The 14218-nt window shown below is 34.2% G+C and overlaps 1 protein-coding gene across 1 annotated transcript in view; it reads left to right on the forward strand.

Annotated features, from left to right (window-relative positions):
• Window positions 1-14218, forward strand: part of LOC114327995 (uncharacterized) — a 116098-nt gene that overhangs the window by 28456 nt on the left and 73424 nt on the right. The window contains exons 5-8 of the mRNA XM_028276727.2: window positions 139-271; window positions 324-427; window positions 489-962; window positions 11463-11701. Of these exons, the coding sequence (XP_028132528.2) occupies window positions 139-271; window positions 324-427; window positions 489-962; window positions 11463-11701 (950 nt within the window). The remainder of the gene's footprint in view (window positions 1-138; window positions 272-323; window positions 428-488; window positions 963-11462; window positions 11702-14218) is intronic.

Raw genomic sequence — 14218 nt, forward strand, 5'->3', positions numbered from 1 at the left:
TTTGTAGGCAGTGGTCTGCACACCACGGCCACGACTATGCAGCCCACGGTTTATGCCCTAAAGTAAAGCCCTAAACACAGTGTATCATACAAAATACCGCCCGTGAAATTGTACGATAATATTTTCCTTTGTTTTTAGGCTTTAGGCTGTTTACTATACAAAATATGTTTCTTTACATTACCATTTGGAGAAAGTACCTTAGCTATACAGAGTGGAAACTTTAGCATTCCAGATAGTTCCCGATATTCAAAAGGACTACATCAACTTATAAGTAAGTAAATAGTCTGGTAGAAGGTGTAAAGCATTAATAAATGAGTTTTTAGGATATATGTTAGAACCTGATCCAGAGCAGAGGCCAGATATTTATCAAGTTAGTTCTATAGCATTTCAATTATTAGGTAGAGAAAATCCTGTAAAGAATTTAATGGTAAGTTTAATATAATATCGATTTGGATTTGGTCCCTTTTTATAAAATATTATTTTAACAGAAATCTACAACGCCAAATCTAGATGAAATACCAATTCCACCATTCGAATCGGAACTAAAGAAAACTCAGATAAAAGTGCAAACTAGCAAGACAGTAGCACCTGTGATAGAGGGAACCAGCGTAATGCCGCGACAACGACCAAAAGGCAGTTCAGCCACTCCCTTGAACCTCAACAATATACCTTTAACCCTGTGTCCTAGTCCTACCTTAGCGAAAAAATCCCAGAGCCCTGTAGTGCCCGCAGCTCAGACCAATTTCCAAGGTAATGTCCCTTATAATCCTCCCTTTCCAGCTCCTAGTTCCAATTCTAGCAATCAGAACTTTTCTCCTAACTTTTTCCCTACGCCTGAAATGCCTCCTCCGCATTTAGACTCATTATTTCAGTCTTCCATTTATCCTGATCCGTTTCGAGATGATTCTGGAGCCTCGCCCACTACTGCTGATGCTAACAATGGAAACAAAATTGAAAGTAGGGTAAGTGAGATAGAGGCAACAAGTTGTTAAAGTGTTATCATACACTGCACTCATCATTCACCGTTTCATGACAACTTTTATATAATATTGTCACCTCAATACTACAAATAGCTACCTCAAATATACTCAGTTACATTACATAGAAGTTACACCAAGAATAAATAATTTCTTGAACTTAATTTTTTGGCAATAGAATAACTATATTTAAAGTATACTATGATAACCAATATCAATGTTTTATCTTTTAAACTTTTTGTAAAAATAAAGTTTATCTTTAACTTTTTTTGTGAAGAAATTTAAGAAGATCGGCTGGTACAGAAATTTTTAGTTATTATTCCTCAGTCTAATTGTATTCAGTTTAAGAAAATTAAGAAAATGACTCGAGTTCGAAAACACCAAAATTACCACCATGTTAGCGATTTTTACAGGAGTAAAATTGTTGCCTATAGAGATGGGTTTGTCGTATCGCAAAATTGGCCGTCGTGTTAATTGTACGGCAATGACGGTTATACGTGTGTGTCGTGTGTGGACAAACGAAGATAAATGAGCACGAAGAAGACCAACTGGCCAACCAAGGTGTACCACAGAGCGTCAAGATAGGCGCTTTAGACTAGTGGCTCTGCGAAACCATTTTGCTACTACGTGTCAAATAGCTGACCAATGGTTTGGAGTAGAAGGTAGACTTGTTACCTGTTACTATGATATGATTATATGCGGTGATGATAACTTACCCAATGTTAAATGGATAAATGATGAATTTGGAATTAGAGTTCAATGTATTTCTAATTCTCCTGCTAATGATTTGTCTAATACTGCCAGTTATTGTAATTTATCTCAAATTAATGTGATACCTAATAGAAGAAATACTTTTCTCGACTTAGTTTTTTCTAGTTTATCTAATATAATTGTGTCGGAACCATCTGATCCCTTGTTTGACAAAAGTGGCCATCATACTCCAGTTTCTTTGGAATTGTTTGTTAATGTTAACTCATCAACTTTAAATTATAAAGAATACTTTTTAGATTTCAGAAATGGTGATTACTTTAGCATAAATTATCTTTTGGCTGAGATTGATTGGAAATTAGTTTTCATCAACAAAAATATCAACGAGGCTATTGAAACCTTCTATGAAATTCTATACGATTTAATACATAATTTTGTACCCATTAAAAAATATAAAACATCCACATATCCTAATTGGTATAACTTTGATCTAAAATCGTTAATATTAAAAAAGAAAACTGCTCATAAAACATTCAAACAGACAGGTAGGGAAGAAGATTATAATATATTTTTAAGTATTAGAACTCAGTGTAAAGAACTTACGAATTCACTATATAAACGACATGTTCAGGAAACTGAAAACAATATATCTGAAAACCCTAGATCATTCTGGAAATTTATAAATAGTAAAAGAAACTCGCATATTATGTTACCATCAGTTATTAAGTATGATGATTATACTGGGGAAAATAGTCAAGAAATCGTTGATATTTTTGCGAACTTTTTTTTCAACTGTCTACAATGATGTTGTAGTTAATCAAATTCTTATTTTTAAATTTGAGAAATCTGCGAATGTAAGCAATTATGATGTTGACATTAAGGAGATAGTTGATAAGATTCTGAGTAACCCGTGGAAACTTACCAAGGGACCAGACGAAGTTCCATTGTATTTTAAAAAAAAATGTGTATACACTTTGGCAGAACCAATACACCATTTATTTAACCTATCACTAACATCAGAGATATTTCCCGATTTCTGGAAATCTAGTTTTTTAAAACCAATTTTCAAGTCTGGTCAGAAAGATAAAGTTGAAAATTACCGTGCAGTTTGTATACAGTCACGAGTTACCAAAACTATTAGATTTTTTTGTAAATAGTATGTTAAGTTTTGATTGTAAAAACATAATAATTGGTGAAGAACATGGTTTTAGCCAAGGTAAATCCACAGTTACAAATCTCGTCTATTATACAAATTTTATCATTAACTCGTTGGAGTCTGGTTCTCAGGTCGATTCAATCTATGCTGATTTTTCAAAAGCTTTCGATGGAGTCAATCATGAGAACTTGATTGCCAAACTTTGTGGCTATGGCATTAGCGATAACATCTCAAATTAGATTAAACATTATTTGTCTAATCGTTCTCAAATGGTTAAATATGGTAGTTTTTTGTCAAAACCAATTCATATAACATCAGGTGTTCCACAAGGTTCTCATTTGGGTCCACTGCTTTTTAATATATTTGTTAACGATTTACAAACAGTAATTAACTCCGACCAATTTCTCTTATTCGCTGATGACATAAAAATCTTTAGATCTATTGCTTGCCTATCTGATTGTGAATGTTTGCAGTTGTCCTTAAATAATTTTTCACGTTGGTGTGAAGTAAATGTTTTAAACTTAAATCTAAAAAAATGTTTTAAAATCACGTTTAGTAAAACGTAGGCTTCTTTTAATAATAATTACACACTTAATGGTACTGTTCTGCAATAGATACATCAGGTACGGGATTTGGGTATAACACTGGGTAGAAAACTGAACTTTAATGATCATATTAATGACATAACTTCACTTGCCCTTAAAATGTTAGGATTTATCCAGAGAAATTCAAAGGACTTTTTAGTTTTTACGTTTAAAACATTATACTGTTCGCTAGTGCGATCAATTATAGAATACTGCTGTATTATGTGGTGTCATTTTTATAATATCCAGAAAACTCAATTAGAAAAAGTTCAAAACAAGTTTTTGAGGATATGTGGTTATAAAATGGGTTTAAGACGTGGAGATTATAATTACAGTTATATTCTTAATAAACTTAAAATGAACAAATTAGAGACAAGAAGAGCTGAATTCGAATTATATTTTTTACATAAGCTTCTAAATGGATTTATTAATTGCCCTGAAATTTTGGATTTAATCTAGAATTGTTTAATACTTCAACTGCATCATTTAAAAATATGTTAAAAAACTGTTGTAGCTAGCTTATGTATCTTACTGTATTTTATACACAAGAATAAAAAACCGCTAAACGCCGTAAAAATGAGTGGCGCATAAAATATTCCAGCTACAAAAGATCTGATCTGAATGTTACGTGGCGCGAAAATGGATTTTCATTTGATACAAAACAAAATTCTAGTTTTATTTTAAAAGATTTTTCCATAATATTTGCTAAATTTGAAGTAAACGCGCCACAAAAGAGTAACTTTGATACAGTTTGAATTTTGAAACTCTTTTGTGGCGCGTTTACTTCAAATTTAGCAAATATTATGGAAAAATCTTTTAAAATAAAACTAGAATTTTGTTTTGCATCAAATGAAAATCCATTTTCGCGCCACGTAACATTCATATCAGATCTTTTGTAGCTGGAATATTTTATGCGCCACTCATTTTTACGGCGTTTAGCGGTTTTTTATTCTTGTATCAGGAGTTTTTCAAAGTTATTTATAAATTAAATGTATGAAGTTGAATGCAGTGTTCCTCTATTACACGTCAAGCTTTATAAATGGTCACTTTTGTTGCATTATCTCCCAAATCATGTAGTGTCCATCGAATGTACACTAGATTTTTTTCTATTCGAAATAGATTGAAAAAAAAATATATTGAGATGGCCGGTAAATGAAGTCGGATTGCCCGTTGCCAGATCAAATTTAGCGTCGTGGCCACTACAACTCATAAACCATTTGGGGAATAATCGTTAATTGGATTATACTTTTGTATCTTAATAACTTCTCTAAACGGCTTAACCGATTTTGATCAGTAAACATGAGTTTGAAACGTATTGACTAGTAGTATCTGATGGATCTAAGGTCAAGTATGATAACTGAAGCTATTAGGTACAGGAATTATTTAGCTTTCGAAACCGTTTTTCCCACAGAAAATAGATTTTATCATATTTATGAAGCCTATAACCTAAAAATTTGAATTTTCCCGGATATGAGGTATACATCGTTAGATTTGTTTTGAGTCCTTATACAAACGCTAAGTTATTGGCACAATTCGTACGTTGAAATGTTGAGTAATTGTCGAAAAACCAAAATTTTCAAAGTTTAGTTTTTCAGTTTTTCGGCTATACTGAGCCGTGTGTATGTCTGATCCTGACGGCTTGGACACCATTTGAAAGCTTAAGTCAACACTATTGATTTGATATATTTGCGGTTCTCATGCCTCTTCTTGATCCGAATATATATACCCCCAAAAAATATGCCGTTTTGTACCTACAAAGTCCTATAGCTGGCTTATGGGTGGTCAAAAGTCACAAACTACACCGGTTCTAAATCGGCCCTGACCCCCTCTTTAAATACAGAGAAAAAATATCAAATCGGTTAAACTTTCAAACACACATACATACATATCCACAAACATTTTCCCTTTTTTAAATAAAAATTGAGTCACATTTCTAAGCTCTATAACTTTTGAATGGTATAACCGATTTTCAAAATTAGACATGCGTTGGAAAGGTAATGATCAGTTCTATTAGAAACCGCAAAGGTTTGACTCAAATTTTCGAAGTTTTTGGGAGTTTTGGGGACCAGAACGAAAAACAGACCCTAAATAGGAAGGGCCGTAAAATCGACACCCTTGGACCAAAATGGATGGTTGACATATAAATGGGTGAGTCTTTTTCTGAACTTGAAGATGGGAGTTGGCACAATTTTCAATTCAGTCAGATTTAGAAAATTGAAAATTTCGTGTATATAATAGTGTCGCGTGTAGGGGGGTGTATTTCTGCGCCACTGGCGAGAACTGCCGTTATCTGGTAATCTTTCCGATATAAAACTAACAGCTTCGATAACTAATAAATCGAAAACTATTAATTTTATCAAAAAAATGTATAATGAACATTTTTTGTTTTAAATTAATATTTTTACCAGCATTTGCGGTCAAAATATAAAAAAAATTTCCACCCTCGAGATGAGGTGGCAACTACCCCCTTGGTAAAAGCGTCTTTCGGCATCATATAGATTTTGATCCTTGGACTATCCACTACTTACTGTCAAATTTTTAAACAAATCTATCCATTCTGTAAAAATTGCGAAGTGAATAATTTCAGTTCCTGGACTAATTATACCTTTGGAGCTCTATAATTTCTGAACGGCTTACCTGATGTTGATCACTAAACATGAATTTGAAACGTATTGATAAGTAGTATCTGATGCATCCAAGATCGAGTATGATAACTGAACGTATTACAGGAATTATTGAGCTTGAAAAACCGTTTTTCCCATAAGAAATAGATTTGATCATACTTATGAACCCTATAACTTAAAAATTCGAATTTTCCCAGACATAAGGTATACACCGTTAGACGCGTCCTGAGTCCTTCTACAAACGCTCAGTTATTGGCGCAATTCGTAGGTTGAAATTTTGAGTAATTGTCGAAAAACGAAAATTTTCGAAGTTTAATTTTTCAGTTTTTTGGCTATGGTGAGCAGTGCGTATGTCTCAGCTTGATCGCTTAAGGGCCATTTGAAAGCTTAACTCAACCCTATTAATTTGGTGTATTTGCGGTTTTCCTGTCTTTTCTTGAACCTAAGATATATACGCCCAAAAAATATGCTATTTTGTATCTACTTAGTCCTCTAGCTAACTTACGGGTAGTCAGAAGTCAAAAATTAGACCGGTTCTGAATCGGCCCTCACACCCTCTTGAAACACAGAAAAAAAATTCAGATCGGTTTAACTTTTCCACATACATACATACAAACATACATATCCACAAACAATTTCCATTTTTTAAATAAAAATTGAGTCATATTTCTGAGCTCGATAACTTTTGGATGGTACAACCGATTTTCAAAATTAAACATGCGTTGGAAAGGTAATGATCTATGCTATCAGAAGCCGCAAAGGTCGGGCTTAAATTTTTGAAATTTTTGGGAGTTTTGGGGACGAGAACGAAAAACAGGCTTTAAATGGGAAGGGCCGTAAATTCCACACCCTTGGACCAAAATGGAGAAGTAACATATGGATGGACGAGTCTTTTCATAAACTTTAAGATGGGATGTGGCCCAATTTTCCATTCAGTCAGGTTTAGAAAATCGAAAATTTCGTGTATATATAGTGTCGCTTGTAGGGGTGTTGTGCGCCACTGGTGAGAACTGCCGTTCTCTGTGGATATTATACAAAAACTGAAAAAGGGTTCAGCCCGTCAATAAATAAATAAATAAACTATACGTACACTATAGGGCTTTTCATTCACAGTCATTTGTTTCGAGCTTCTGTCACGTGTCACATAATATTAATACGATAGACAGAATACGCCATACGTTATGGGTATATACCATTAATACCATAGACAGAAGCTCGAAACAAATGACAATCGATGAAAAGCCCTATACAGTCGCATTCGAGCCTTTGGACTGGTTTCATTCTGCCCACGACTAGCGCTTCCTTTGACTGCGGACCACTGTCATTAACGTTTGAATTGGTGCAGAGAACGGGAGCATTGTGTGGCAAAATGGCATAATGTAGCATTCAGCGATGAATCGCGATTTTATTTAGGAATACTGATGGTCGTAGGATGGTGAGACACCGCCTCTAAGACAGTCGAGATATCGTGTTTGCTGTTGAGAGGCATGTGCACAGGACAGTTGGAGTAATGGTTTGGGAGGCTATTGCCTGTGGTAGTCGATCACCACTTTTGTTTATTCGAGGCAGTATGACAGCTGCGCGTTATATATATATATATATATATATATATATATATATATATATATATATATATATATATATATATATATATATATATATATATATATATATATATATATATATATATATATATATATATATATACAATAGCACTAAAGGCCTTAGAGGCCCATGGCTTGAAAAGTTTGTTTTTTTTTTCTTTCTTCATTTTCACGTTTCTTTATGTGCTGAGCTCTTCTCTGGCTTGATATGTGATTTTCCTCCATTCCTTCCTGTCACTCATTTTTCTTTTTTGGCCCTCTAGCCCCATTCTTTCCAAATCTTTTTCGACGTCTTGCTTCCATCTATTTTTCGGCCTTCCTCTTCTCTTTCTTGAAGTTATAGTGTAGTTTAGTACCTTCTTTGGAGTCCTCGTGTTTGGCATCCTTTCAATGTGACCTCGCCATCTAAGTCTCTGAGCCTTTATCACTCCTATTATATTAGGTTGGTTGTATAATTGTTTTAACTCATCATTTGGTCTTCTTATCCATAAACCGTCCCTTATCTTTCCTCCATATATCTTCCTTAGTATTTTCCTTTCCCAGATCTCCAGTAAATTTTGTTCATTTTTTGTCATTGTCCATGTCTCACTGCAGTATGTTACTATTGGCTGTATAGTTGTTTTGTATAGCTGTACTTTTGCCCTTCTTGATAGAAACTTGCCTTTCAACATTACATTAAGCGCATGTACACTTCTATTGCCTGCCATTATTCTAGCTTGTATTTCTTCTTTAATGATAGGTTTACGTGATATTATTGCCCCTAGGTATGTAAATCTTTCTACCATTTCGAATTCGTATGATGTTCCTTCTTCTACTTCTACTTTAAACTTTTGACCATTCCTAAACTGACCATCTGCCCACTCCATACATTTTGTTTTAGTTGAATTTATATATAGTCCCATTTTCTTCGCTGCTTTTACTATTCTCTGTACCATCTCCTGTAGCTCTTTTTTTCCTCTTGCCAGTAACACCACATCATCCGCAAACGCCAAAACTTGGTGTCTTCTTTGATATATGAGTCCTTCTCTATTGATTTTTGCTTCTCGCATTATTTTTTCTAGGCATAAGTTGAAGAGTAAAGATGACAGAGGATCTTAATGTCTTATATGTCTTAATCCTTCGTTTACTATAAATTTTTCTGATGATTGATTGTTTATTTTGACTCTGTTTTCTGTATTCTCCAGAGTGAGATGTATCATGTTACGTAGCTTTCTGCTAACTCCCAATTCCTCAAGCGCCTCTTTTAATTTCTTCCTCTTTATTCTATCGTATGCTTGTTGGAAGTCGATGAATAGTGCTATCGTTGGTAGGTTGTGTTCATAGCTTTCTGCTTGTAATTCTCTGATTACGAATACTTGGTCCGTTGTGCTTCTCCCTCTTCTAAATCCGCACTGATATTCGCCTATTATATTTTCAGCTTCTCTTTCAAGTTTGTCTTTTATTGATTTTCCTAGGATTTTGTATACGGTATTTAGTAAAGCTATTCCTCTGTAATTACTGCATTCTGCTTTGTCGCCTTTTTTATGTAATGGGCAGATAATTGCTTCCTTCCAGTCCTCTGGTATTCGTTCTTTTAACCATATATCTTTTATGATTTTGTGTATCCAATCATTCAGCAATTTTCCACCATATTTCATCATCTCTGCTGTTATGTTATCGCTTCCAGGGCATTTGTTGTTTTTAAGATTTCTAATTATTTCCTCGATTTGTTCTTTGCTCGGTGGATTATCTTCTATGTCTTCTAACTGTTCATTTTCTGTCTCTGCTTCTATGGATTCATTTTGGTTTGGCTTATTCTTGCCATTTAGTAATTCGTCAAAATACTCTTTCCATCTCTCTACTATTTCTGCTTCGCCGCTTATATTATCTCCAGCTTTGTTTTTAACGAATATGGGTTTTTGCTGGTATCCTCTTTTCTCGTTTCTGGCACGTTGATACAGGTTTTTTATTTCTTTATTTCTGTAGTTCTCTTCTATTTCTTTTAGCTTATTATCTAAGTGTTTTCTCTTCTTTTCTCTCAACAACCTCTTTACTTTTTGTCTTTGTTCTATATATCTATCATGCGTCTCTGTTGTTTCTTTCTTGATCATTTCCATCCTTAATGATTGTCTTAGTTCTATTTCTTTTTGGCACTCTATGTCGAACCACTCCTTCCTCTTTTTCATCTCTTGTTTATTACATTCTTTTGCTGCTTTGTTCATTACTTGCTTTATGATTTCCCAGTTGTTCTCCGTTTGTTCTTCTATTTGTATCTTTTTTAGTTCCCTTTCCATTGTTTCTCTGTATGTTTCTTGCTCTTTTTTTGTTGCAAACCGAATTGGTTTATTTATACATTTCTTTTCTTTTATTTTGTTTTTGTTTTCAGGTATCAGTTGCTCCATTTTGATACCCACCATGTAATGGTCGGAGTCGGCATCTGGTCCTCTGTATGTTCTAATCTTCTTTATACATTGCTGCTCTTCTTTTTCGATCAGCACGTGATCTATTTGGTTTTTGGTCTTTCTATCTGGCGATATCCATGTTTCCTTGTGTATTTCTTTTCTTTCGAAATATGTGCTCATTATGATCATATTTTTTTCTCTTGGAAAATCTATGAGGAACTGTCCGTTTTCATTAGTTTCATTGTGTTTACTATGTTTTCCTATTGTCGGTCTAAATACTTCTTCCTTCCCTATTTTGGCATTTGCGTCGCCTAAAATAATTTTCATGTCGTATCTGGGTATACTTTCGATTGTTCTATTTAGTTCACTGTAAAAAGATTCTTTGACATCATTATCTTTTTCTTCAGATGGTGCGTGAATATTTATGAGAGTGATTTTTTGGTATTTTCCCTTGATCCTGATACTACATATTCGATCTGATATTGGTTTGAATTCTACTATTGCTTCCTTTAGTTCTTTTCGTAGCATAAAACCTGTGCCTAATGTTCTATTCTTTCCGCCGCTATTAAAAAACACTGTATCTTCTATTTCTAATATATCATTTCCCAGCTGTTTCGTCTCCTGCAAGGCTACTATGTCAAATTGGAACTTTTCGATTTCTCTCGCTAGATGTTTAAGTTTACCTTCTCTATATGTGCCTCTTACATTCCATGTTCCTAAAAGTAAGTGTTCTTTTCGACATGTTCTCTTGTGTTTTTGTCCGGTTTTCATTTTTTTTCTCTTTTGTCCTTCAGCTGCGCGTTATGTTGATGAAATCTTACAAATCACTTTACTGTCTTATGTAAACGGCGGTCGACACGTCTTCTTTAGCAAGACAACGAGTTGTAGCAAGACAAGTAACGAGTTAAGAGATAGATTTGTAGTATTAAATAAATGATGATGTACAAATAACTATTTTTAATGGGAAATAAGCCACAATTTTACTAAAAAAATGATTTTGTTAACGTTTTTTTATTTATTTTTTTATAATATTTTTTTGTATTTTGACAACGACGCCCGATTTTGGCGTCGAATCGTTAATAAAATCATTTTTTTAGTAAAATTGTGGCTTATTTAACATTAAAAATAGTTAATTGCAAAAATGCCACAAGAAAGTAGCTTCAGAACAACATGATGTACAAAGTTGTCTAAAGTTGGTTATATTGGCACAAAGGGTGATTTGTATGTTGTCTAGTTGTATCATAATATGTTGATGATAATATTTACAACTACTAGTAAATTTATCCTAAAAATGAAAATGTTTGAGTTATCTAGTTGTAGTATTAAGGTGACGAATTATGACAATAAGTATTAGTCAGTATCTGAAACGGATATGTTCAGCTAGATGAAAACTATCTTATTTTGTTATCTAATTATATCTATTTATAGGACAATTTTATGAGTCAAGCACCTGCTAGTCTGCCCGTGAATATAGTATCGCCGGTTTCTCCAGAAAACCCCTTATTCGACACTGGAAGTGTCACTCAAGGAGTATCCCTTCAGATGAGATCCGGTTTGACCGAATCCAGCAACGTTATTGGAGGAAACAGCACCCCTCCCGCTTCTCCAACCCTTGCCGTACCCAGAGGCCATAGACGAAACATGAGTGATACTACAGCATTTAATAAGTAATTGAAAATTTATATTTTTTAAATTATTTTTTTTTTTCTCTTGCATTTTCATATTCAACATATTATTCGTCATTTTTGTTAATAGGCAAAATGCCGGTTCAAGTTTTGATATCTTCTACGCTAAACAGGTGCACCGGCGTATTTTAGGTGGGCTAACCCGGGTGTGGGTGTTTAGGTGTGAAGCTTGAAAGCAGGTCTTTTAACCCTTTCATTGCTGACGAAATATACCTAACGCGACCTAGGTAGTCCTGTCGCCAGGGGGGGTACAACGGCCTCGTTAATTCAGATGGACTTACCCAAGTTTTTTTTATGTATTTTGACCCGTAGAACACGAATTTTTTGGGTAACAGTTGATCCGGATGTCGATAAGATTGTTATAGACCAAGAACTTGAGGAATCAAATAACAGCGATTTTTGGCAAAACAAAACAATATTTTGTATTTTTTGGGTCATTTTAAGCAAAAAATATTTCTACAAGTTTTTTAGTAGGATGCACAGTTTTCGAGATAAACGCGGTTGAACTTTCAAAAAATCGAAAAACTGCAATTTTTAAACCCGAATAACTTTTGATTAAAAAGTAAAACAGCAATTCTGCTTAGCGCCTTTGAAAGTTCAAGTCAAATTATGTCGGTTTTGATTATTTGCATTGCTAAAAATTTATTGTGTTACTGTTAAACAAAGCTACAAACAACTAGTGCGTGAGTGATGTTTCTATGATTTCTCATTTAAAATCGAACGAGTAGGTAGAATAGGTACTAGTGCAATCAAGACTATTTCTACGTTACATGCGTTAAAACGCATGTAAAAGCACGGAAACCCTACGTGTTTATAGCTTTGTTAAACAATAAAAAAATAAATTTTTACCAATGCAAATAATCAAAACCGATATAATTTGACTTAAACTTTCAAATGCGGTAAGCAGACTTGCTATTTTATTTTTTAATCAAAAGTTATTCGGGTTCAAAAATTGCAATTTTTCGATTTTTTTAAAGTTCAACCGCGTTTATCTCGAAAACTGTGCATCCTACGAAAAAACTTGTAGAAATATTTTTTACTTAAAATGGCCCAAAAAATACAAAATATTGTTTTGTTTTGCCAAAAATCGCTGTTATTTGATTCCTCAAGTTCTTGGTCTATAACAATCTTATCGACATCCGGATCAACTGTTACCCAAAAAATTCGTGTTCTACGGGTCAAAATACATAAAAAAAACTTGAGTAAGTCCATCTGAATTAACGAGGCCGTTGTACCCCCCCTGGCGACAGGACTAAGGTGCTTACTCGATTTTTCGCTGCATTTACATTGTAGTTTTTCGGTCGAGATGCCCCCTCCCTGGAATTGCTTCATACATAATCGTATTATGCTAAACTGACGTTATAAAAACACTTTTATGTACGTACTCACTAGAAAGACAATTCATCTCGGTCAAACAAATACTAACCTCTAAACGAATGTTGTGCATTTCTGCAGATGACGCCTGAAGCCGTCATGCGCACCTAACAGTAGTAGCGGTATGACGTCTTTAGGCATCATCAGCATTCAACGGGTTAACCACAGATTTTTATTTGGTATTTTCTACCGTGATTAGTATTTTCATGTCTGTTGTTTCCATTACGCGTGTTGTACTTGTTTCAGGCCTTGTTTCTTCCTTGTACGTCATAATGTGCATGTTATATCGTAAACTTTAGTTTTCATGTCTAAATCAAGATGTTAATTTCTCATCGCCGATAGCACTCATCCAAGCGCCGATGTCTTAACTGATTAGTCACTATTGGCTCAACATTGAAAATTAAACTGAAAAAGTTAACAAAGCCTTCAAAAATACCATATATTGATACGAGAAAGCTCTCTGAGCCAACAAAAAGAAAAGAAGTACAAATGGAAGTAAATTCAAGATTGGACATAATTCACCAAATAACAAATGAAAAAAGCATTGAAGATACGTGGAAATAGATCAAAACGTCCATTTTGGAGGTTACTGAAAATAAGTTAAAAAGAGATAAGTCCACACACAAAAGTTTGATAACTGACCTTCTTTGTGCCATATCTATTGAGGTTTGCGACCAGAATGACAAATTTGTTTTGCAAAAATTTGTCAAGCGTCAAAGAATCACTTGTTCATTGGGATTTTAACTGCCTTCTTCTTCTTTGAGTGCCTCTCCTATCGGAGATTGGATATCATTAGGGCGATTCTAATTTTATTTACTGCTGTTTTGAACAATTCGTTAGTGGTACAGCCAAACCACTCTCTCAAATTTCTCATCCAGGACATTCTTCTACGGCCTGGATTTCTTCGTCCTTGGATTTTTCCTTGCATTATATTTTGTAGGAATGTGTACTTTTGTCCTCTCATCAGGTGGCCTAAGTATTCAAGTTTTCTCTTTTTTATACTCCGTAGAACTTCTGGCTCGTTATTTATTCTGCGTATTACTTCTTCATTTGTATCCACCCAACTTATTCGTAGTATACGGCGGTAGCACCACATCTCAAAGCTTTCAAGATTTTTAATATTCC

This window comes from Diabrotica virgifera, chromosome 1 (genome assembly GCF_917563875.1).
Source record: "Diabrotica virgifera virgifera chromosome 1, PGI_DIABVI_V3a".
NCBI classification, from domain to species: Eukaryota; Metazoa; Arthropoda; class Insecta; order Coleoptera; family Chrysomelidae; genus Diabrotica; species Diabrotica virgifera.